General features: G+C 44.4%; 1 protein-coding gene across 1 annotated transcript in view; it reads right to left on the bottom strand.

Moving 5' to 3' along the window:
- EMILIN2 (elastin microfibril interfacer 2) overlaps positions 1-27,164 on the bottom strand; it is a 59,318-nt gene that overhangs the window by 11,912 nt on the left and 20,242 nt on the right. Inside the window, 3 exon segments of the mRNA XM_036009252.1 lie at positions 14,527-15,210; positions 15,213-16,448; positions 20,491-20,666. Of these exon segments, the coding sequence (XP_035865145.1) occupies positions 14,527-15,210; positions 15,213-16,448; positions 20,491-20,666 (2,096 nt within the window).

Genomic DNA, 27,164 nt, shown 5'->3' with positions numbered 1-27,164 from the left:
TGTTCCCTCTTGCACCCACCCCCACATACAACGTCACAATCTAGCCACTGGGGTGCCTAGCCCTGGTGAACACCTAAGGCTCTGCCCCTCACCATAACAGGAGCGACCAGACCAAAAAAAAAAAAAAGAGAGAGAGAGAGAGAGATGTCTCAAACAGAAAAACAGCTCAATGCCCCAGGGCTCATTCTTTTGAGCGACTAAGAGATAGCCACTATCAGATGCACAGTTCAAAACACTGGTGATCAGGAAGCTCACAGAATTGGTTGATTTTGGGCACAAATTACATGAAAAAATGCAGGTTACCATAAAAGAGATGAAGGAAGATGCACAGAGAACCAATAGTGATGGGAAGGAAACTGGGACTCAAAACAATAGAGTGGACCAGAAGGAAGAAAAAAACAACCAAACAGGAAAGAATGAAGAAATAAGAATTCAAAAAATGAGGAGAAGCTTAGGAACCTCCAGGATATCTTTAAACTTTCCAACATTTGAATTATAGGGGTACCAGAGGGAGAACAGAAAAAGCAACCGATTGAACACATATTTGAACAAATAATAAAGGAGAACTTCCCCATTCTGGCAAAGGAAATAGACTTCCAGGAAATCCAGGAAGCTCAGAGAGCCCCAAAGAAGCTGGACCCAAAAAGAAACACACCAAGGCACATCATAATTACATTAGCCAAGGTAAAAATGAAGGAGAAAATCCTAGAAGCAGCAAGAGATAAGGGGACAGTAACCTACAAAGGAGTTCCCATCAGACTGTCAGCTGATTTCTCAAAAGAGACCTTGCAGAGAAGAAGGGGCTGGAAAGAAATATTCCAAGTCATGACAGACAAGGACCTATATCCCAGATTACTCTACCCAGCAAAGCTTTCATTTAGAATGGAAGGGTAGATAAAGTGCTTCTCAGATAAGGTCAAGTTAAAGGAGTTCATCATCACCAAGCCCTTGTTTTATGAAATGTTAAAGGGACTTATCTACGAAAAGAAGATAAAGAAAAAACATGTATAGTAAAAGGACAGCAAACTCACAATTATTAACAACCACACCTAAAGCAAAACCAAAAGAAACTAAGCAAACAACTAGAACAGGAACAGAACCACAGAAATGGAGATCACATGGAGGGTTAGCAACAGGGGAGTGGGAGGAGGAGAGAGGGGGAAAAGGTACAGAGAATAAGTAGCATAGATTGTAGGTTGAAAATAGATAGGGAGAGGGTAAGAATAGTATGGGAAATGTAGAAGCTAAAGAACTTATAAGTATGACACATGAACATGACTAAAGGGGGGGATATGGGTGGGAGAGGGTGTACAGGGTAGAGGGAAGTGAAGGGGGGAAAATGGGACAACTGTAATAGCATAATCAATAAAATATATTTTTTTAAAAAACAGCCTGGTTAATGGCATAAAAACAGGCGCATGGACCAATGGAACACAACAGAGAGCCCAGAAATAAACCCAAGTCTCTATGGTCAATTAATATTTGACAAAGGAGGCAGCAACATAAAATGGAGTAAAAATAGCCTCTTCAATAAATGGTGTTGGGAGAACTGGACAGCTACATGCAAAAAAATGAAACTTGAGCATCAACTTACACCTTACACAAAAATAAATTCAAGGTGGATAAAAGACTTAAATATAAAACATGACACCATTAAAGTCCTAGAGGAAAACATAGGTAGGAAAATCTCAGATATTTCACGCAGAAACTTTTTTACTGACATGTCCCCTAGAGCAAGGAACATAAAGGAAAGAATAAATGGGACCTCATCAAAATAAAAAGCTTCTGCACAGCTAAAGAAAACAGTATCAAAATAAAAAGAGAAACAACTGTATGGGAAAACATATTTGTCAATGATACCTCAGACAAGGGTTTGATCTCCAAAATATGTAAAGAACTTACACAACTACAGTCTAAGAAGACAAGCAGCCCAATTAAAAAATGGGCAAAGGACTTGAACAGACACCTCTCCAAGGAGGACATACAGAAAATCCAAAGACACATGAAACAATGTTCAATATTGCTAGCCATCAGAGAGATGCAAATTAAAATCACAATGAGACACCACTTCACACCAGTCAGAATGGCCATCATAAACAAAGCAACAAACAAGTGTTGGAGAGGTGGTGGAGAAAAGGGGACCCTAGTGCACTGTTGGTGGGGCTGCAGACTGGTACAACCACTATGGAAAGCAGTATGGAACTTCCTCAGAAAACTAAAAATGGATCTGCCTTTTGACCCAGCAATTCCACTGCTGGGACTATATCCTAAGAACACTAAAATACCAATACAAAAGAACCTATGCACCCCAATGTTCATAGCAGCACAATTTACAATAGCTAGATGCTGGAAGCAACCTAGATGTCCATCAGTAAATGAATGGATCAAAAAACTGTGGTACATTTACACAATGGAATTCTATGCAGCAGAAAGAAAGAAGGAGCTCCTACCCTTTGCAACAGCTTGGATGGAGCTGGAAAGCATTATGCTAAGCAAAACAAGCCAGGCAGTGAAAGGCAAATACCATATGATCTCACCTTTAACAGGAACCTAAATAACTAAACAAAGAAACAAGCAAAATATAACCAAAGACACTGAAATAGAGGACGGACTGACAGTGACCAGAGGGGAGAGAAGAGGGAATTTCAGGGGAGAATGGGTAGGGTATACAGGAACAAATTTAAAGGTCACAGGGACAAAAACTAGGGGGAGGGTGGTAATGGGAGGGAAGTGGGGAGGATTGGGTGGGTGGGCTGGATTGGGAGTAAAAGGGAGAAAACTGTACTTGAACAATGACTTAAAACAAAAAAAACAAAAAAAAGAGCAAATAATATGCAACACTACTACTAATTCAGTGAAAACAAAACAAAAAGCAACGCAGTCATCTTCAGCTGTTATCCAGTTATTTAGCTCATGAGAGCACAAGCCTTTCCTCAATTTCTGTGATGCGACTGTTGGAAGAGGGACAAGGGGAAGCAGGGAGAGTCGAGGGAGAGCCTTGTTATAGAGCCCTGTTATCGCTGATAAAAAGATAAGCTATATAATGTCTAAATACTACCTAAAGTATCTATGTCAAGAGATGCCTAAAGCTAATAAATCAGTGTAGAAAAATGGAGGCAAATATCATGGGGGAAAAATGTCTGAAAGAGTTGTACATGGCTGCCACACCCTGCCCCATAGAGACCGAGAAAGGTGACAGGGAGAAATGGGGGCAGGGATGCTGGTTTTCATTATAAGCTTCTCAGGTCTATTTTTCTTATTTTTATAAAATCTAACTGTAGAAGACACTCACAAAGGGCACATTTCAACCCTACCCTTAAGTCTATTTCTTCTCCGTCCCTCTGTCCTCCTCACTCTGTTCCTCAGTTCTGGAATGTCCTTCCTCCCAGGGCGCTGCTCTGCCTGAGCACCCAGTGCCCACCTCCCTGCTCTTCCAGGAGCTGCCCCATCCAACACCACTCCCTTCTGCCCATCCCTCTTTCCTCCCTTTTCCCAAGTTCTTCCTTTAACCCCAAGTGTAGGTGTCTCCACCCAAAATTTAAATAAAAAATACTTTTCCTCAATCCCACAGCCCTCAATGAATCACAGTCAGCAAAGTACCTTGGAATAGCAAGCTCTGGCCCCTCAAACTGGCCCTTTTTCTCTTACCTCTTCCCAGCAAACCCTCAAACCAACTCTCTCTCTGAAATCCACTGGCATTCTCCTGCTCACCTCATCCTGGCTCTCAGAGTCATATTTTCCTCCTCCCTCTCCCCCTTCTCCCCCCCCCGCCCCAAGATCTGTTGCTAAGTCCAGCTTATTCTAATTCTGAAATATTTTTGGCTCTTTCTTCCACACCTTTGCACAAATGCTCTTTAGAAAACATTCTAGTCATCTTTTCCCTGCTCAAAAGTCTTCCATTGTTTTCCACTGCTCATCAAATCAAATCAAATCTTCTCTGTCTGACACCTGAGTCCCCTCCACCGGCCCCATCTCCTCCTGCAGGCTCCGGTACCTCAGTGGTGCCTGGCTCTCATCTGAACTTCATTTCTTTGTGCCTTTGCGTTTGTTGTTCACACTCCCTAAAGGCCTCTTCTGGTGCCCTTGCCAAGAGAAACACATCCATCCCTGAAGATCCAGCTCAGATACCACCTCCTCCATGAAGCCATCCTGGCTCTGCCAAATACGGCTTGAACAATCCTGTCTCTGAAACACAAAGCTCTTTGGGCCTCTAGGGGCTCTTTCGAATTCTTATCTTTCTTTCTTGCTGGGTGATTAGCACTTGAGGACACATTTTAATGATCATTCATCCCCGGGGCTAGGCACAGGGCCTGGCACATGTGGTGAATGGACAGAGGCTGGAAGTATGGCAAGTCCTATGGGCCATCCCCAAATTCCTGCCAGCCATTAAATTAACACCCTAATTTTGCCAATAACTGCCACTCTAGGGTCCTGTTAAGGCAGTGGTCCCCAGTCTTTTTGACACCGGGAAGTTTCCAGGAAGACAATTTTTCCAGGGAACAGACTGGGGGAGGATGGTTTCAGGCTGATTCAAGAACAGTGCATTCAAGCTCACCTTCTGCTGTGCACCCTGGTTCCTAATAGGCCACAGGTCCATACTGGTCCATGGCCTAGAGGGTAGGGTCCCTGGTATCAGGGCAAGGCTGGCACCCAGAGACAGTGGTAGTTTGCACTTTTGTAATCATCACTCCCCCAACACCCAGGCACATCATACCAAGTAGGAGGCAGAGGAAAAAGAATGAACAAATAAAATGCTTGGGCCAAATATTCTCCACTAATCTCCTTGGGGAGTCTGTCCACAAGTGCTGTGAGAGCTGAATGCTCCAAACTGCCCGTCACATTACAGCAAAGGTGGTAATGAGAACAGCTCCCTGGACCCAGACAGAGACCAGCCCCGCCCCTCTAGCTTCCGCTTCCGCTCCCGCTGCAGCATCACGCGGTACTCCTGAAGCACACATTTATTACAAAGTTGAAACACACTACACAGCATTTTGCTCTTTCTGGAAAGACAACTCTGGCAGTCAACAGCTTTCTGAACTGAACATGTGTTTCTAATTCAGAGACTGACCATTTGAATTGAGTTCCTAAGAACCAAGCGTTGCTGCGCGTGCATTACTGAGTGAGGAGTAGTGAGGAATGGATCACGTCCTGGCTCTTGGTCTGGGAACCTGCCCCCATGGCATCGTCCTGATGCCAATGTGTGGCCTTGTATCTCTGGGAGCAGGCCAAGCAGGACCACAGGCTTACCATGGAGGGACTTGACACTTGTGTAATAAAAGCCCCTCCTTCTCCTTTAAAGTTCTTATTAAAAGTCAATTTCAACTTTACTAAAATAAAGACCTTCCTTTAAAAATCCCCCCAAATCCATGAGGCCGATGTGCTAAGATGATGTGTCTGGCCCAGCTGATTAATGTCTCATTCTGGGGACAGGAGCCTGGGGTATCTGTCTCCTCTTGCAGTCTCTCAGGAACCCTGGAGGCAGGCCCGCTGCAATGTGGATCTAAGTTGCAAAAATTAAGGCTCCTTAGCAGGTTCCTGGCACCACAGTGGTGCCTTGGCACAGAACAATAGGCTGCAGGGCAGACACTGGCCTTGGATGTTAGCATCTGTGTTGAAGGCCTGGCTGTGGGAAAGCCACTGTAACCCCCTGAGTTATCCACAGCCCGCATCACACAGGCTGCCCCTGCAGTGCTTCCTATCACCCAGGCAAAATTCAGTGCCAGTCAGATGAAGTGACAGGTGTGAGTGCCCATCCCTAATTGTAAAACGCGGTGCAAGTGGGAGGTGCAATTCATCAGAAGTCTGGTCCAGGTGAAATCTGATTTGCCTGGCATCTGGAGGACGTGTCTGCAGGCCAAATGCTGCAACTACACAAGTATTTGAAGATGTCAATCAAGACTTTCTGGCTTAAAAAAAAAAAAATCCATCAAAATGCTGACAAAAGGCAGCTAACTGGATGGATGTAATAAGATGTTCTCAGAGCGGAATATCACATTACGCAGCCAAAGCTCAGTTCCTGGGAGTAGGCCCATGCCACCATGGACTGAGACATGACCAATCACCTGCGGGTCAGGAAGTTCAGAGGAATGTGGCTCCTGTCCTGAGCTGGCACAGAGTGGGCTATGAGAAAACGGCTAGTTGAGGAAACAGTCACTTGTCTTCCCTGCAGGAAGGCTGAGGGGAGAGCAGGCCAGGTGGCACACCCCTAAATGGAGGACATGTAGGTACATGAAAGAAATAATTGACAGAAAACCTGAATCGTTCTCCTGACAACACATGGAGGGAAAATGTATATTCACTGGAATGGATCTGCTCTGAGCAAATGGCAGCCTAAATGCTGATCTGGCTTTGGGTGAACAAAGAGGGAAAAAGCCCTCCCGCTTGCACAAGGTGGCACTGTTTTGGTTATGGCACAGAAGGGCTCTTGTTGACTCTTCCTCAAGTGGGTGGAGCCAAGAATGTGAGTCCAGACGTGACCAAATGGAAATCCCAAGGAACTGGGCTAAAGAGGGAAAACGGGTCTACATTTCTAAAAAGTTCAACACTGAAATACAGATACAACTTTATTTGGGTGTGTTAAAATCTATGGCAAAACCTTTGAGATGAAAAGTATTTCACTATCTGAGTCTCAGAGAAGGGGTCTCACCTGTCCAAGCATCAGCATCACTTGGGAATTTCTTTTCTGGCAGAAATTCACAAGCCAATTCTAAAATTTATATGTAAAGGTAGAGAGGATCTATGCTTCCCAATTTTCAGACCTACTACAAATCTTCAATAATCAAGACGTAAGGAGAGACAGAGCAATAATGAACACTACAGAGTCTGTAAGCAGACTTGCATGTGCACGTCACCCTTTGGCTGGTGGCAGGTGACAAAGTAGGTGACTTTATTCTCTCTCCTTATTTCCTTCCTGCCCCTGTGCCTCCCTTCTTTCTGGGCACAGCTTGTCCTGGGCAGTTGTCTCCTGGTGCCTCTGAGGTGGCCTTCCTTCCACTTCCAGGACCAGAGCTAGAGGTTTATTGTTTTAATTACAAATTTAATTACAAATTCCTGGGTCTCACCTCATCCCTGTTGAACAGGAATCTCCTGAGTAAGCCCAGGAGTTCCTATTGTAAGCTCCCAGAGGGTTTTGCATGCAGCTGCAGGAGAGCTCAGGCCTCAGAACTCTGCACTTCTAAATTCAAGGTTAGGATGGAGAAAAGCAGCTGCTATTTATACCAACTAAAGAGCATTACAGAAACCAAATGCTGCCCTGGCCAGGCAGTTCAGTTAGTTGGAATGTCCGTTCATGCACCAACAGGTTACTGGTTTGTTCCCTCGCTGGGGAGCCTACGGGAGGCAACCGATTGATGTTTCCCCCTCACATCAATGTTTCTCTCTCTTCCTTCCTCTCTCTCTAAAATCAATAAACATATCCTTGGGTGAGGATTGGTGGGGGGAAAGCCCTGGCCAGTGTGGTTGCAGGTTCAAGCCCCGGTCCGGGCATGCATAATTCCCAGTCCCAGCACATGCAGGAGGATGCCAGATGGATGCTTCTCTCTGGCATCAATACTTCTTTCTCTCTCTTTTCCTTCCTTTCTCCCTTCCTCTCTCTAAAAGCAATGAAAAAAAAATGTCCTTGGGTGAAGATAAAATCAAACAAACAAAAAACTAAATGCCCATAGGGTCAAAGGCTGTGTATTGTCTGGGGTCAGTACGATCTGAGTGTATACAGTTTAGTTAGCCATTATACATACATAAAAGTCCAAGTCATCATGCTGTCTTAGCCCTAAACTGGCCCAAACTCGGCCAATTTCGAGTTGAAGGCAAAAATCACCATAATACTCGCATCAGACCACTTTCCCCCAGCCAGGCTTCATGGTTAGATACTTGTTTTAAAAATCTGTGCTTTTTTCATCCTTGCAGCACTTCTTAAATTAAGCAACTTGATATTGAAGGGATTCTTAAATCTGTAACACTCCTAAACAAAACATTGTTAAAATAATTGAAGTAGTATGAGAAGTTGCCCTAAGACATGAGCAAAAGGAAGAGGTGGGCGACTGGATAAGGAAGTAATGTCGTTGTCCTGAGAGGATGTTGAAACAATATTGTGGCTTCTAGGCAGGCCTGTCCCTTCTTGGAACCGTGACGTAGGGAACGAGATTCCCTGATGCACAGAAACATGCGTCTGCCCACCAGTTCTAGTGGAGTCCCAGGTTTCTCAACGCCAGGAACTCCCCTTCTCTCCCAACTGTAAGAGGAACAGTGCAAATGCTGGAGTCAGCCCAGCTCAGCGTCTCCATCAGACAAGGAGGAGGCGGGGATGTGCCGGCTGTCCAAGGCTGCGCCAGTCTCGGTGTTGTGGATGCTTGCAGTGTAGGCTGGGATGGTCCTGGGCCCAGGCAGAAAGTAGACTCATGCTCATTCAGGGACAGACATCAGATCTACTGGCAGCAGGGAGACTCCCTACCTGACTGACCTTAAAAAAGGTGAATCTGGGAAGCTTGAGGACACGATGCCACTAAAGGGAAGGGAAAGGGTGCTGGTGAGAAGGTGTGAAGTAGCAGTGCCCAGCCCATCTGTGGAAACAGGGGTGACTATCTCCAGGCAGAGGGCCAAACCCTTACAGCCATGTCAGACAGAAGAACAAAGTCCTTTAGAACCTAATGAATCCCTGAGTGCAAAGCTTCTCAGTAATAAGAATATTTGAATGTGAATCCTGAATTCTAGCAAGGGAAGATTTCTAGGCTTTTTACACTACTGGATGCACAGTATACAGAAGAAAAGGGAGAGAGGGAGAAAATGCCCTCTGGCTATCTAGAGCATTCTGCAGAGCAGCCAAGAGCCTGACACCCCGAGCTGCCATCCCAGAGCTGCTGTGTGGACAGGCTTGCTCACTCCTCTGAGGCTGCAGGCTTGGGCTTTGCAGAAAGAGGGAGAAAAGTTCAGCCAGCAGCAGACCGAACACACATTAGAGAGGACAGAGGATTAAAACAATAGATAATACTTACTGAGTGATTACCAAGGACTATTTAATACTCCACTACTAAGGAGTATTAATCCTCACAACAGCTTTTAGAGGTATTCTTATTATTTCCAATTAATAGATGCAGAAAGTGAAGCATTAGGTAGATAAGTAATTTGCCCAAAGTTGCAGAGAAAATGTGAGTTTAGATGAGATTGCAGATCTTGGAAATAATCACTTCCTGGCTCAAAATCCTCGGTTAGTTTGTCATTGTACTTAAAATCCAAATCCTTTACCACAGCCTATAAAATCCTGTATGTTCTAGTTCCTATCCCCTCTCTGACCTCTATGTCTAGGACCTTCCCCCTTGTTCACAGACTGGAGCAAACTGGCTTTCTGAGTTTTCAAACAGGGCAAACTTATTCCTGCCTCAGGACCTTTGAACATGCTTTTCCCCATACTGGGAACACTTGTCCCACAGATTTCTTCAGGGTTTGTACTTCATTTTATTCATATATCTGTCATATCCACTGAGCAGCCCTCCCTGCCACTCACTTAAGATATGCTGTCCCCAATCTCTATCGCCCTACTCTATTGAATCTTTCCTCACACACTAATTGCTGGCTGAAATTAGAACTTTATTTGCTGGGCTGCACATTGCTGCACATTTGCTGTCTTCCCAAGTGCAGTGCAGGATCCACGGGGGCTGAAATGAGGGCACTAGGACACAACTCAGGAAATATTTGTTGAATGAATGAATGGATAGCACAGAGGCCACTGAGCTGAGCTGAAGGTGAGGCAGTGATGAAAATACAGTGATTCTTTACCTTTTGAAAGTTAGGCATCTGTCCAATTACTAGATGAAAGCCATGGACTTTTAGTGTCAAAAAATAACCGAACAGCTACACTAACAGAGACAAGAAAGAGACTATTGGAACATCAGCTGAAGCCCCACTGTCTGCCCTTGCCACGCCCCCCCCCCCCCCCCCCCACACACACACGCTGCCTCCTGGATAATTCAGCCCCATTAGAGATGCTTCTGAAGAAAAAGGTGAGGACTTCCGGCCAAGATGGAGGCGTAGGTAGACACACTGTGCCTTGCCGCACAACCAAAAGGACAACAATTTAAAAACAAAAAAACAACCAGAACTGACAGAAAATTGAACTGTATGGAAGTCCGACAACCAAGGAGTTAAAGAAGACACATTCATCTAGACTAGTAAGAGGGGCGGAGTTGGGCAGCCAGGGCTGGAGAGGACTCACAGCAAAGTGGCAGCTGGAGGACTGGCATGGGCAAGGGGATGGCTGGTGGAGTGGGTGGTCCCACATTCATGTACCATTAAACCAGGGGGAACATCTGGGGAGCGAGACAGACCTCGAAACCTGGGGTCCTAGCACACGGAAATAAAGTCTCAAACCACTGATTGAAAATATCTGTGGGGGGTGAGGTAGCAGCAGGAGAAACTTCCAGCCTCACAGGAGAGTTTATTGGAGAGATCCACAGAGCCCTGGGATGTACACAAGCCAACCCACCTGGGCATCAGCACCAGAAGGGCCCAGTTTGCTTGTGGGAAGCAGGGGAAATGACTGAAATCCTCAGAGAGTGGAGCGTACGCCATTGTTCCCCCTTGGATCCCTCACCCACATACAGTATCACAATGCAGTGGTGTGGGTTGCCCCACCCTGGTGAACACCTAAGGTTCCACCCCTCACTATGTAACAGGCCCACCGAGACAAAAAAAAATGGCCCAAATGAAAGAACAGATCAAAGCTCCAGAAAAAATACAACTAAGCAACAAAGAGATAGCCAACCTATCAGATGCACAGTTCAAAACACTGGTAATCAGGATGCTCACAGAATTGGTTGAATTTGGTCATAAATTAGATGAACAAATGAAGGCTACGCTAAGTGAAATAAAGGAAAATGTACAGGGAACCAACAGTGATGGGAAGGTAACTGGGATTCAAATCAACGGTATGGACCAGAAGGAAGGAAGAAAGAACCAACCAACCAGAAAAGAATGAAGACACAAGAATTCAAAAAATGAGGAGAGGCTTAGGAACCTCCAGGACATCTTTAAACGTCCCAACATCTGAATTATAGGGGTACCAGAAGGAGAAGAGGAAGTGCAACAAATTGAAAACTTATTTGAACAAATAATGAAGAAGAACTTCCCCAATCTGGCAAAGGAAAAAGACTTCCAGGAAGTCCAGGAAGCTCAGAGAGCCTCAAAGAAGCTGGACCCAAGGAGGAACACACCAAGGCACATCATCATTACATTACCCAAGATTAAAAGTGAGGAGAGGATCTTAGAAGCAGAAAGAGGAAAGGAAACAGTTACCTACAAAGCAGTTCCCATCAGACTGTCAGCTGATTTCTCAAAAGAGACCTTGCAGAGAAGAAGGGGCTGGAAAGAAATATTCCAAGTCATGAAAGGCAAGGACCTCCATCCAAGATTGCTCTATCCAGCAAAGTTTTCATTTAGAATGGAAGGACAGATAAAGTGCTTCCCAGACAAGGTCAAATTAAAGGAGTTCATCATCACCAAGCCCTTCTTATATGAAATGTTAAAGGAATTTATCTAAGAAAAAGAAGATAAAAAATATGAACAGTAAAATGACAGTAAAAAACTCACAGTTGTTAACAGCCACACCCAAAACAAAAACAAAAGCAAACTAAGCAAACTACTAGAACAGGAAGAGAACCACTGAAATAAAGATCACATGGAGGGTTATAACAGGGAAGTGGGATGGGGAGAGAGGGAGAAAAGGTACAGAGAATAAGTAGCATAGATGGTAGGTAGAAAATAGATGGGGGGCGGGGCAGTTAAGAACAGTATAGGAAATGTAGAAGCCAAAGAACTAATAAGTAAGACCCATGGACATGAACTAAAGGGAAGGAATGTGGGTAGGAGGTGGTGTGCAGGGCAGAGGGGAATAAAGGGGGGGAAATAGGACAACTGTAATAGCATAATCAATAGAATGTATTTTAAAAATAGAGAAAAGTGAGATCTGTGAACAGGGCAGTGGACTGAGTGGGAACAGTCTGTGTCCATGGTCCAGCAAACTGGTCAATGGCTACTACATACAGTGCATTATGCATCCTCACCCCTGGCCCTTTGCTCACAGTGGGAGATATGAGGACTATCATTAATGTACCCTCTCTCCTGACACATATAAGCCCCATCACCCTTCAAGGGCTAACTTGCTTTGACCAACAGAATATGGCAGGAGTAACACCACACCAGCTCTGGGCTGAGCCTGGAAGGGGCCCAGCAGCTTCCACCTTTGCTTATTGCCAGTTACATGGAATAAATCTGACCATTCTCAGACCACCATGCTGTGAAGAAGCCCAAGGTAGTCACGTGGAGAGAGAGAATGGCCAATGGAGGAATCCTGAGCATCAGACATGTGACTGAAGTCATCCTGAACCTTCTGCCCAGCCAGGCCCAATGCCAGCTGATTGCAGCCACGTGGGTGACTCAACATTAAATAACACAGAAGAACCACCAAGCCAAGCCCTACTTGAGTTTCTGACCCACAGAATAATGGAGAATAATAGATCTTTATTTTCTTAAGCCACCACAATTTGTGGTAGGTTGTAACACAGTGATAACTGATTCATTCACACCAGTTTCTCATCAGGTGTGCCTTTCATCTTCCTGCTTTTCTGGACCTCAATTATTAGCTCCACTAGTGCCTCCTTCCACAAGTTTCTTTTATCACTCTGCCTCACTCCTCACCCCACCAGCCTCTGAACTCGCAACCTACTCAACCTTGATCTCTCAGCTCAGGGATTCTCTCCCCTGAGAAGCCCTCCTCAACTTCCACAGCAGCCATGAGTGCTACTCCACATGCCCAGTGCATTCATAAACACCCCATTCTCATGATCCTCCCTGCTTGTTTCCCCTCAGACCATCACTGTCAATACATTGTCATCCACACAGTCCACAAAAATAGCTCCATACCTACCACACAATAAGGGTTCAGTAAGATTCTATGAACTAAAGGAATAACCCCTACACTACTCACTGGACCTTTACATACGGTCTCATTCATTCTGCCTGCAGAACAATGTGTGTCTTTGCCACTGTGACTGAAAATGCCTTGAGGGTAAAGACTGTGCTACTTATCTTCATCCTTCATAGAGCCCTGCACAAAGCAGATGCTCAATAAATGTTCTTTTTTTTAAAAGAATTTATTTATTTACTTTTAGAGAGGGAAGGGAGGGAGAAGAGAAACATCAATGTGCGGTTGCTGGGGGTCATGGCCTGCAACCCAGGCATGTGCCCTGACTGGGAATCGACCTGCGATGCTTTGGTTTGCAGCCCATGCTCAATCCACTGAGCTATGCCAGCCAGGGCTCAATAAATGTTCTGTTGACTTTTCACTAGTTAATGTGAGACTTTCACTGTGATCTTCACTCCTAATTTACCCTCTGATACTCAGGTCACAGATATCTGAGCTGTGGAAGCTATACAAGGATGGATAAAGCTCTGCTAGGTTATTTTTGGCTCTTTGAAATTCCCAGAAGTCCATGCATTCTACATTCACAACATTGAGTTCATTGCAAAAGGATAATCTTTTGGGAGACACATACTTTCAACTCTTACTTTAACAGACAAGTGTGAAAGGTTTCACACAGCTTGCCACACTGCCTGGTAATTGCAAATCAACTGGAAATATCTGGTTCACTCTATTATTATAACACACTGTCCAGACAGCACTGTCACCATGAGGGACAATCATTCTATGAACACACACATGGTCTTGTGACCATTATTCAACATTCCAGAGATACAGAAGCTTCATGGGCCTGGGGACGAGGGGAAAGGTTATAAACAGTGTAGTGCGGTGGACCCCAAACTGGGGCAGAGGCCAGCTTCCTGCTCCTGGTTGACATGGGTAACTTCTCTTATACACACCTCTTATCTTTGACTACCTTGTACACTCCCCTGCCTCCTGAGGACCTGGCCCTGACCCTCCCCAGTTGAACCAGGGCTCATCTACCTCTCAAGCTCCAGTGTTCCCCTCCTCGGGTTTTATATCTCAACTATGACCTGATCATAAAAGCCTATAGGCTCACACCAGGCCATGAAAATTCAGCTCAACGCATAAGGGGCTTTGCCACCTGGAGAAGAACAAGGTGGAAAAGGCGATAACGGACCAAAGAGGAGGAGAAAAAAGAAAGCAGAGAGATGACAGGTCAGGAAGCAGGGGGTCCTTCTGGGCACAGAGCTGGCCCTAAATAAGTTTAGGGACCCAGCAAGTGGGCGTTCAACTCTGGGAGACCACAAAGGAGATGTGCCTAGACCTGAAGACAACAGTTCTTGGATGCAGCCCACACACATGTGCTTGAATGCCATGGTGATGTCAAATTATTTTAAAAGTTTATAAATACTTACTCTCAGTGTTGGTATTTATGTTCTTGCTACCCAGCACCAAACAATGCATAAACTGGCACCAATCTATAAAGCACACTTTGAGTACCACTGATGTAATTATTCCCACACACTGTCCACACTCTAGCACAATACATGTTGCAAACACGTACAAGAATGGCATTGTAAAAGCCAACTTACTTGCTGATGGCTGGAATTTGATCAGATCTTGCAAGTCAGTAGAAATCTGGAAAACATGGCTATAGAACTGCTGGACAGAATACTTCAGGCCAGAAATGTCCCTGGTATGTGACCAGAGAGTCCCGTTCATCTGCCTGACACAACTCCACAGGCTGCTGACATGCTTGTTGAGCCCTTCCTTGATCCTCTGAAGACTTCCTGAGATGGAGTCCAGTTTGCTGCAAGTTTTCTCCATCTGAGACACCCTGTCCTCAACCACAGAGACCTCCCTCTGGACCCCATGCGTATTTTCCTTACAAGTGTCTAGCTCAGAGAGAACCTGGCTCTGCAGCCTCTGCAGCCTCTCCTCCAGTTGAACGCAACAAGGAGCGATGGTGTCCCGGGGAGATGGCTCCACCATCCTTTCTTGTTCACCCGCCTTAGAAAACCCACCCACTCCAGCTTTTGTACCTTCTCTACACTTGCTCAGCTCATTCTGAAGATGATTCATATCATCTTCCGTGTGGTTTAATTGAGAATAAAGAAAACTAAAATCTTGTTGAAGTTTCTGGATGCTACGTTCCGTTTCTTGAAATTTCCTATGCATCGTCTCATTTAGAGATTTCAAAAGGCTCAAACTATCACTCACTGTGTGGTCTTCTCCATTTGGTAAAGTGTCTTTTATACCATTATGCTCTCCCTGGAGTTCTGCAGGCAAATATCCTCAACATCTTGAACTTTATTCTTCAGGTGGTTTAATTCCACCATGACCTGTTCATGCCCAGCCTCTGACACACCTGGTAGGACTGATGCTGGGGGAATGAGTTCTGCATCAGTGTTGTTGGTCATCTCTTGGAGGATGCTCCCCAGACGTTCTTCCAGAGACCGTATTTTCTCATCAAGCAGTTGCTTCAAGTCATCTACCTCTCCATTAATGGTCCCCCGAAGGGTTTCTTCAATGTAAAAGCAATGTTCTTCTGCATTCTTCTCTGTCACATTGATCCTTGCATCCAGTTCATTCCATCTTGCATCAAAGTCCATGTCTGGCTCTGGAATGATGGGTCGGTCAAACTCATTGTCCAGTCGCCCATTTAGTATTCTAGTGGCTTCAGCAACTCTTTCAATTTTCTGGTCTAATACCTTGATCTGTTGCCCAAAGTCACCAGTCTTTTTACCATCACAGCAATTTGATGGGCCTGAAGGATCTTGTAGCTGGGCTCGGAGGTCATTTATTTCTTTTTTCAGGTTTGCTTCCTTCTCTCCTATAAGCTCGATCACTCCCAGGTAGCTGCTCCCATAGTCATCACACGGCTGTTGGACGCCAATCAGCTTGTACTCACACGAGTTCTTCAGGTCAGCCAGCTTTCTGTCCATTCCCTCCATGAGCTCCTCTCTCAGGGCATCAATCTTACTGTCAACATAGGCTTGGTAAAGTTCATTCGTTGTCATGGTGACCGTAGGGCCCTGGGCAGCCTCCTGGAGCTGTTTGAGCTGCCCTTCATAACCCTTTACTTTCCCATCCAGCTCCTCCAGCTTGTCACTCTTGGTCTTCAGAACATCCTTGACTTCAGCCAATTCAGATTTGATGTCCTTCATGCCAGATTCTTTCTTGTTGAGGACACCAGGAGGCTGGACTGTTTCCGTGTCTCTACCAACAGCACTGTCAGGCACTGGCTGGGGATGCAGGTTACTGAGCCATGATGCCAGCATTTTGCTGGCATCATCCTGAATGGTATGTTTGAGGTTTTCATTCACACCAGCAATGGAAGACTGGAGATCAAGAACCGTCCTTGTGAGTCGGAGAACCTTCTCCTCAAGCACCTGGATTTTCTTATCCTGAAGTTCTTGGGGCCCCTGTTTTGGATCTACTGTCCGACTTGGTTCCGTGGCATGAGTTGGTGACAGTGTCTTCTTGGGCTCTGAGATTTGGCTTGGTTCATTGTCTGTTACAAAGAAAGAGTTGGACATGACTTAACATTTTTCACCTTATTTCTGCAGAGACAATAAACAGGGTACTTACAGAATACATTTAAACCTTCACTTCCAGATCCTCTCACACCACAGGTAATTATTGTGGTAGAGAGGGAAAGACTATGGGCTTTGAGTCAAACAGATCTCCACTCTGATTCTGCCCCTGCAGTTTACTGTCTGCCCTGGAGCCAATTAATCAACCTCTGTGAACTATAATCCCCTCATCTATGGAGCAGAGGTACTATCCCTCCTAGGGGTGTTAAGAGAATATATACATGGTACATGACACTCAATGGTTTCTTTCACCCTGAAGGGAAATATTCTGTATCTACTTTATCATATGAATAAAGTAGATACTCCCACATCAGTGAACTGCAGCCACACCCCAATGGCTGACTGAAATTACAATATAAAACCACAAGAAGCCACTTTAAGAAGATCCACCCAACAGCTGTTGGGTGGTATGATATCACAAGAGCAGCAAGTTACCCTCCATGTAACTCTTAAATGTTCTCATACTTTTATAGCATCCCTATGGTCAAAGAGTCTCAAAGACATTGTTTAGCACTGTTATGCGGTTGGGGAAACTGCAAGCAAAAGAGAGATACAGCAACCAATTCTATTGGTATCTCCTAAAAATGGAGCCATATGCCCATATGTAGGAAAGTTCACTAAATCAAAAAATACACACATTGAATTTTTGATAATCCTACTTTGAAAAATATAACCCCAAGGAAATAGTCCAAGAAAAAGAAAAAATATTATAAAGAAGAATGTGATAAGTCATGAAGTAAAAATAAGCTAATACAGAGAAAGATAAACTAAAAGGAGATTATCAAAACCTGAGGTAATAGAATGAACCATGCCCTTGAATGCACAGTAGGATACAAGGAGTACTAGAAAAGGGTTAACATTGACTAGCCTGCATGTAAAGTGAAAAACTCAAACACAAAAGAGATTACAATGAAATAAAATGCATTAATGTACACTGACAAACATTGGAAACATTTAGAATATTGTAGATATTTGACTTGAACATTCATTGTTTTTATCTTCTCTAAACTTTTGCACAAAATCATAACAACAGCTATTATTCATTAAAATCAATTCAGTGGTAAAACTAAGATTGGAGCCCAGAGTGGAGAACTATAAAGAACACCTTATTTTCCATAAGAAAAGTGTATTTTATCTCAAGAAAGCACATTACTGAATCACATAGAAAATGAAATGCTATTCTGAACAAAGGAAATAAAAACAAATGGTAGGAGACTGAGGGAAGATCGGGATGTAAGGAAATGCTTCTCTCATATTCTGCTCGTGGCTGGGGGAAGTGCTACAATTTGGGGGGAGAATAATTTGGCAATATGTATCAAAACATTCACATTTTTTTACCCTGCAATTTACAGTTCTTGAAATTTATTCTAGTAATCAGGGATGAATCCAAAAATGTAGCAGGAAAAATGCCTTTTCAAATACTATCTATAATAATGAAAACTTGCAAACAACAGAAGTCCATCTGTTGGGGATTGTGCTCAAATAATCACACTCTCTACAGTCATTAAAGGATATTGTAGGATATTTAGTGATATGGAAGGCTGTTCATTATAGGTTAAGTTAAAAAATAAGTTCCAAAAATAGCATGTTCTCTATAATGATAGCAGATTGAAGACAAGCATTTCCTTTAATTCCCTTTTGAAGCTCCACTAAAATGAAAATACACACAGACACACAAGAGAAAAGCAACCAAGTTACACACAAAAAACTGGAATCAGAATGGCTTTGGAAGATTGCATTAGAAGCTAGAAGAAAATTGAACAATACTTTCAAATTCTGAAGGAAAATTATTTCCAACCCTAAATTCTGAAAGTAGAGTAAAATATTCTTATACTATAAAATATCAAAGAGTTTATGTCTGTGTGGGAATTGACTGGGGGAGCAGGGTTGGGATGGGTGGAGGAGAGCAAAGGGGGAAAAACTGGGACAACTATAATAGAATAACAATAAAAAAAACATTTCAAAATAAATAAATAAATAAACTAATATGGTTTAAAAACTTTTTTAAAAAGTTTCTCTCTCATGCCATCTTCTCCCAACCCTACCAGAAGTGTGCTCTACCAAAGCAAGGGAGCGAGTTGAGAAAGAGAAGAGGGGGTACAGGAAACACAGGACCTGCAGGAGAGAGGCCCGCTGAGAGCACAGGCCGAGTCCAGGAACCAGGAAAAGAGGATGGCCAGTCCAGGTGGGGCAGGCCAGAGGGCTGAGGAGAGATTTCTTACAAAGATGAGAAACTGATGTATTGATTATAATGAAAGCACATTTAGATAACCAGAGAAGGGTTTACCTCTTCTCTGGATTGAAATCAGGATAAAAGTATAGAAAACCAAGCAAAGAAAAATGTAAGATCACTATTACTCTACAGAAATCAAAAAACTATATAGGAAAGGCAACAGATCTACAGCACACTACAGCTGTAAGCATCATCCACATAGTTACTACACAGTAAACAGCAAAATACCATATAAACAAAAACATGCCATGCTACGCCCTGGCTGGGTTGCTCAGTGGGTTAGAGCACTGTCCCGATGTGCCACGGTTGCGGGTACAATCCCTGGTCCGGCACATACAGGAATCAACCAATGAATGCATAAATAAGTGGAAAACAAATTAATCTCTCTTTCTCTCTCTCTCTCTGTCTCTCAAATCAATAAATAAAAATTTAAAGCAATCACCACTGGGAAGGGAAAGTGCTTTTCCTAACAGTCCTTATAAAGCTATTTGACTCATTAAACTACATGTACATGTAAAGTTTGATAAAATGAAAACTGAAACTAAACAAAACAGAAATAAACTAAAATAAAGTATCTATTATGAACCAAGATCATGTGTGCCCATAACAATACCTATCATGACTCATTGTAATTACTTGTCTAGTGTTCAGCTTCAGCGAGGTTGGGGACTGTCTGCCTTGTTTCCTCACTTACCCAGTACGTAGTATGGGTACAGAAGCTCAATAAGCATTCATGAGATGTACGAATTTTTCTTTCACAACAATGTATATGCTGACATGGGAGAGTAATGTCTTATAAGAAAATATTAACAGTAGTTACCACTTTGTAGTGAGAATATTGGTACTTAAATATTTTCCTATGTTTTATAAACATTCTTTAATTGATATGCATTACTTTTATAATAAAACATTATATTAAAATGTATTTGACAATGTTGAGACAAACTACTAGTTTCAAAACTGAAACACCTCATTGGAAAATATAATCATTTCAAAATGACTTAAACATTTAATTCATAAGGAAATCTAAGTTACATTTACTCTGACTCAACTTAAAAAAGCGGAGAGATAAAGTGAGGTAGGAAAAAAAAAAGAGTATCCATACAAGTCACTCTCTTAATGTAACACTTAAAAGCAAAGGTGTACTTTGGTGAAAGTAGTCATTTCTTTCTTATTGATTCATTGAGTTTCTGCTACTTCACTTCAAAACAAAAAAAAATTCAGAAGTAAATTTAAGAACAACCTCACTGGATGCTTGTGATATGGGGCTTAACTTCGCAAACATCTTACCCCAAACAGAATGAGAATGATTCCATTTATCTATTTTTTAAAAAAACAACTTTAACTCTTTTATGTTCAGGTTTATGGAAGCTTGTAGACGAAAGCAAACTACAAACAAACAAAGCATGATTGCTTTTGAATCTCCTCTCATCTCTGCCTCAGGCTACACAAGTCCGAAACCATCAGCATCTCCTACACCAATTTCTAAGGCCTTGGCATTCACAGGTTGACACTAACAAAGCCATTTACTTGCAAAAGTTTGTCTTCTAATTGCCACTGCCTCTGTAAATAAACTCGGGTGCTACATGTGTCTACTGTAGGCACACACTTGCATTCTTTGAAGACCTTGGCAAGTTCAGCACTGGAAATCACAGGTTGTGTTGTCTGAAGGGGCACCAGCAGTGTTAGTGGTCCCCACCCCCAGCAAAGCACAGATGAGAACTTACCCGTGGGTTTCTTCAAGCTGTTTCGAGGCCGAGCAGGTGTGGGACGCGGAGTCTTCGCAGGGTCTCTGGGACCCTCTTGGCAGTCTGCTCCTCTAAAGCCAGGGCAGCACCTCCATTCCAACTGGGTCACCATCTTGTACTTGGTGACATATCTGGGTCTGACATTCACGCGATACCTGCGGAAGAAAAGGGTGGTCTCTCTCTGTACTGGCTGCTGCTACACACACTCTGGCCCTTCCAAAGTTGGGCTCAAATGAAAAGGATCACTTGGGGGCCCTGCCTGCTTCCCCCAGGTCTCCTCAATCCAGCAGCAGCCCCCTGGGGTTCAGCCAAAACCTTATTGTCCTCCTTCTTCTATCTCTTCGATCCATCCCCACCCCCACCCCAGCACCTAGCTCCCTTCCCACTAAATGCTGGGGAAAGAGACAACTTAGAAAAACTTGGCCCCAGGATTCCTATTGGGTGTGGCCATTTTTTAAAAACTGAGCTTTTGTTTCACCAACAAATTTCTGTTCTAGAGTTTGCTGCTTTGAAGACAATTTTCCAGGTGTAGCCCAGGGTCGTTTGTTTTGTGTTTTAAAGGAGCATCGATGGCTCACTCTCATCTCTCATGACACCCAAGTTCTTTGTCTCAGTAGCTTCTCTCCCCAACACTAACAAAGGTGGCAGGCCACGAGGCTGTGGAGACAGCACCTCATGCTATTTGTGTTCAGATCTTTTAAAAAGATGCCTTGATTCATATAGCTAATGAGAGACATAAAGAAGCAGAAGTGGAAGCATTCAAAAGTCCTCTTTAAAAGTGTGCATCCCCTGATGCACTTGTATATCACACAGAACCTTGTGAGGGGCTGTAAAGGCTCCATACCCAGCCCCAGGCCCTGTAGCTGCTGGGCTCAGAGAGACCGTTGCAGGGCTGCAGCACACACAGTGCCCAGCTCATGGTTTCGATCAAGCTGGCTCCTTAATTTACCTCAACTTCTGTTTACCCCAACTTCTATTTCAGGCTTGGAACCATGATTCTCTTGAACCTCATCCCTTCTCTTCACTTTGAACACCAGCACTAGCAGCTGGTCATCTTTTTAGGGCCAATATCCAGAACAAAAGAGTCTCTGTATCACTTCCCCAGGGTTGCTGTGTGCTGCTCAGCATGGTGGTTCGGGTAGACCAGTTGCCGAGTGGCCGAGGACCTCCCGTTGTGCAGCCAAGTGACTCCGCCTCGGGCACCGGCCTGGTGGCAGCTGTTGTTCAAAGTTATGTTCCTGAGAGAATTATAGATCACTACCTGTAATGGACTTTAGCATCTTCCAGGGTCAAAACCATGTCACCTAAAACTCCAAGTGTAAGGATCTACTCCACCAGCAGGACAGGACAGGTGTCCTTTCAGCATCCCAAGAGGCCCTGCCGGCCTTGATGGCGCTGCCCCAAGCATTAGGGTCCCAGCACCTTTCACTGTCCCTGTTTCACCTGGTTCCAGGTGAGGTGGTCCTCACCTTGTTCCAGGGCCGTGGTCCTCACCTTGGCCATGAGAATCACCAGGAAACTAAAAAAAAACTACAGATGCCTGGGCCTCACCCTCAGAGGTTCTCATTCCATTGGTCTGTGGTGGGGCCTGGTGTGTGGATTTTGAGAAGGCCTAGTGGGAACCTTTTTCAAGAAAAACTGAAGAGAAAGCCCAATAAACAGAAAAGAAAGGCTGCTGAGGACTGAGGAGTAAGGAGGCACGGCCTCCTTCCTAGGCCCTTCATTCCATCCTGTTCCCACCACATCCCCATCAAGTCCCCACAATTCAGGTTTTCCTCTTTTCACAAATGAGAAAACAGAGGCTCATCGAGGCTAAGTGACTTGTCTAAGCTCCAACAGTCAGGAAGTGCAGGGCTGGGATTTAGAGCCGTGTTGTCTGTACCCTACACAGCCCTCCAGCCTGCAGAAGTGGCGAGCCTCTCCGGCACTTTTCCTACATTCAAAACAGCCACACCCACCCAGAGATGTTTCCAAGGACATTGGTTAGAAGGTAACCACTGTCCCCATTCAGCAAACATTCACCTGAGTGTCTAATTTGTTCCAGGCACACATGAGCCCTTGGCCCTACCTTCCCCCTAACAAAAGAATCCTCTGTGTGGTCCTTGAAACTATAGAAAAAGAAAAATTCTACTCCATTGTTCTGTATGCCCAACTATGGCATAATGCTGAAAAAATGTGTAATCTCAGAAAAACTTGGTCCCTCTGAGCATGTAAGACTGAATGTGCAAATCTGTTTGCTCTTGGGTTGTGTTCCTGTGCCAGTAGATGACGGTCTGTATTACACCCTTTTGAATGTGGCTGAGCCGGGATAGGAGAGCAAAACATGAGTCTTGGACACCCTGGGAAGAGGGACAACTTCTCACCCCACCCGGGGGCCCTAACTTCTCACTGCTCAGCCGGGTGTAAGAAAGCTCTGGATTTTCGAACATTTCATTCTTTTCTGTAAAGGCAGTTATTATTTTGGAGCCAGCTCATAACTTAGGAAAGCTCCCTGGAGTTCCCACCTTCCTCTCCACCCTCACACGCATTCCGAATTCCCACCCCTCCCCTAACTGGCTTGCTATAGGGTTTCCCATTTCAGGCAATGGAGTTCAGATTGACAGCATCTCTAACGAAGTTTTCAGGTCCAGCGTGTGGAAGAGGCCTCCCTGGTGACAGCTGGAAATGATCAGACAGCCACCTCTAATCGTGGGAAAGCTCATGTTCCATTTCTCTGTGCACTGTGACATGGGCCCCAGAGGCAGCCTTGGGTCCTCAGACCTCCATGCAGGGGGTGTGAGGGAAGAAGGTAAGGGCTGTCCAGTCCCACGGCCATACTGGGATTTTCCTCACATAAACGGGGTTCCCGCTTCCACAGTAGCAGGCTGGGAGGTTGCACAGATAATAGGGAAGAACCCAATAGGATTTCCAAGCCCCCTGACCTGGAAATCAACCAAAGTGCTGCAGGACAATATCCTGGCCAAGAAGCTTTGCAAAAATGCCTAGGCCTTTACCCCTCAAAATTCTAATTTTCATTGGTTTGGGGGCATGGGGCACCCAGGTCTCTGTGCCTTTCAGAAAGTCCCAAATTTATTGTCAGGTGCAGCCAGAGTTAAGAAGCAGCCCCAGATCCAGGGAACCCATCAGCCCTCTGAGGCAGCCAGGGCCGGATGATCAGGCAGGGAAGTGAGCAGAGCCAAAGCAGCCCAAGCGTTGCCAGGCCCTTGGGCTGTGAGCACACAGAGATGCTCAGCAAATACTAACCCAGCTGCACCAACTGGGGCACCAAAATGAGGGACTGACAGCCAAAGGGACGGTCTGTTGGGAGGTGCTGGGAGAGCTGGAGAGCTGACTCAGGCTGCAGCCTTGGCCCCCATCCCAGTCTCTGGTCAGGACTGTAACAGCATCCTGTCCCTTGGGAAGCCATCCCTAGATGCCTCCACATCCTGGGGGCTGTGGCAATGAGCTGCCCCATGGTCTGAGCCTGCCCCGGACCCCTGCCTCAGCCATGCCCACTCACCCAAACTCTCCTCTCCCTCTGAAAGTCTTTTTGAGGGAAACAAGGGATCACCACATGAGTTCAGCCTGTGTGTTAGAGGCACCAGATTGGCCATGGAAATTCTAATGAGAAGGAAGGTAGCAAGAAAAGAACTGAAAAAGCTGAATCAGAGTTCAGGGACCACACGAGTGAAAAACAGAATGTGACAAAATGACTGTCTGCATTTGACATCAGTGCCACAAAGACTCCCTCCTACTGACCTGAGGTGAGTTCTCTTCCCAAACCTGTTTCAATTCACACTTGCGTTGCTTGTTCAATGTTTGTTTTTCCTGCAGACAGTAAACCCTATTAGGGCAAGAATACCTATGGATTTTGTTCTCTACACCATCCCCACTAAAAACACAGTGTCTATCCTGTTGTAGGTGCTCAATAAACAATTATTAATCAACTAATAATTGATTAATCAAACAATAATTAATTAATGGTAGTAGTTCTACTTTTGACAAGGTTTTGGGAAGTCCAATGTCCTAATTAAACACTCCCGAATTATCCTCAAGTCCAGCTCCTAGCAGATGTGAATTTCTGAGTCTTCCCAAAACCAAACCAAGCTTCAGGGTCTCCCATCATGATAAGCTGGGTAAGAATCACACACCCCGTGCCATAGAAGTGTGCTGTCCAATAAGTAGCCATTAACCATGCGCAACTATTTACATTTAAACTAATTAAAATTAAATAAAATTAAGCATTTAGTTCCTCAGTCACACTAGCCACATTTCAAGCGGTCAACAGCCACGTGTGGCTAGTATATCGCCATCATCGCAGAACGCTTCGTTGGACAGGACAGCCCTAGAGAGTCACAAGATTGTCAGGGGAACAGTGGTGGCACACATCTATCTGTGCATCTATGGTTTCTGCCTCACACCCACTGGCTGCTTTTCTCCTCCCACATCCTAGAATTGCTGGTAGAACACTTGTCTGATAAATAACCACACGTCACTGGCAGAGGGTCACCTAGACAGCTGTTCCACAAGGAAAGGACCTTTGCCCTGCACTTAGGATGTATGTGAACTTTATTTTAACACAAACCGCTAAAACTACACAAATTGAAAGCACAGTGGCCCACTGGGGACACTCAGCTTGACAAAGATTTCTCCCCAAAACAGACTTTCTAGTAAACTCTTCTCCTTCTTGCAGTCACTGGCTTGCCCCCAAAACCTGGGACCAACACTTCTTGCTTCATTCTGCATGTGTAGTTCTGCACGGTATTGAATGCAATGGGACTGGGAGGATGGAAAAGGGAGCCAGAAAGAAGAGGCGTTTCCCTCTCTCTGGTAGGCAGCACCCTGGGCCCACAGAACTAACCACCTAGCTGGGGCAAGGAAAATTAGCATGTAAAGGTGATAAGTCATTTCATCACACTTCAAAATGCTCACCAGGACAAACTTGGTGATCTGGCATTCAGCTACCACTCCAAGTTTTCCACAGAGTAGCAGTTCACTCCAGCCATAGTAATTCAATATTTTTTATTTATTTTTAGACAGAGGGGGAGGGAGGAAGAAAGAGGGAAACATCAATGTGTGGTTGCCTCTCATGTGCCCCCAACTGGGGACCTGGCCAGCAACCCAGGCATGTGCCCTGACTGGGAATTGAACCAGCGACCCTTTGGTTTGCAGGCCAGTGTTCAGTCCACTGAGCCACACCAGCCAGGACCAATTTTGAAAAATTGTGGTAAAATACATAGTACATTAAGTTTGCCATTATTAGGAGCACAGTGGCATTGAGCGTGTTCACACTGTTGTGCAACTATCACCACCATCCATCTCCAGAACTTTCGTCATCCCAACCAAACCCAGGTACCCATTAAACACTAACCCATTCCCTCCCCCCCAGGCACTGGCAACCACCATTCTACTTTCTGTCTCTATGAATGTGACCACTCTAAATATTTCGTATAAGTAGAATCATAGAGTGTTTGTCTTTTCATGAGTGGCTTATTTCACTTAGGATAATGTCCTTGTAAAGAAGGAAAAAACTTTTCCTCTACCCTCTTAGATTTGTTCTAGAGCCTATGAACTGAACTGACAAAAGACAGATGAACAAGAGAAAGACACACAAATGTTACTGATGTTATTAATATTTTTATGTGTACAGGGGCTTCACAGAAAAGAAGTGAAATAATCCTAAAAAGAAGTGGTTAGACTCAGGGCTCATATACCCTAACAAAGGGTGGTAAATTGTGGAGGAGTAGACAAAGGAAAGGGGGTTTGGGCTTCGAGGGGTAATCAATTGTGGGAAGGTGACTAGGAAATACAGGGTCCGGCACAAATTACACCCCCTTTTAATTACAAAACCTTTTATTACAAAATCATAAGAATGTAATTCTGTAACATAACAGTATCACACTCAAGCACAATACATGACATTTTAGATGAAATGTTCAAATCACTGTTTAACTTATGTGAGACATTTGTACACTCTACCAACCATAGTCAAGCAAGCCTTACTTCTGCCAGACTCTGTATGTGGGGAACGAATGGAAGATAAGGGCTATTTTAGCACAGTTCGCATATGCAGCCTCATGTCAGAGCCAGCTCTTTGTCTTCAGTGACAAAGATCACTCTCCTCATCCTGGTACAGGAGAGGGGGGACATTTGCACACTGCTTTCTAGGGAGAAAGGAGGAGAGCAGAGAGTTCTTTGTGTCTGCTGTTTCTCAATGGCTTCAACTTTAATAGACAGGGGGTGGCATATCGTGATCCCCTTCATCCTCAAGGTTCATCTGTGTTGTAAGCATGTGTCAAAATTTCCTTACTTTTCATATGGTAATTCATTTCTAAAAAGTTTGGTGCTCATATTTCAATTTAGAATAGACAAAACAGTGGACTAGGTTTCTAGGAACAACATGTGACAAATGGGTTTTTTTCCTATTTTTGGGTTTCTATCAATCAATGAATAAATACATGAGTTTTTAATTGAAATAACCATTTATCGAAAGCAAATATGGTCAGGCAGTAGAGGCTACAAGTTTGAAATTAGAAGTGATTTCCCAACAGTGTTGAAAGAAAAGTGGCTCTGCACTTGTGGAAGAGACACTTGCATTTGAGTCCAATCAAAAATTGGCCATTTGAACCACATGCGTCCACAAAGACAGTTTCTGCAATGTGAAGACATGACTC

This window comes from Phyllostomus discolor, chromosome 9 (genome assembly GCF_004126475.2).
Source record: "Phyllostomus discolor isolate MPI-MPIP mPhyDis1 chromosome 9, mPhyDis1.pri.v3, whole genome shotgun sequence".
NCBI lineage: Eukaryota > Metazoa > Chordata > Mammalia > Chiroptera > Phyllostomidae > Phyllostomus > Phyllostomus discolor.
This window is presented reverse-complemented; position numbering and strand designations above follow the sequence as displayed.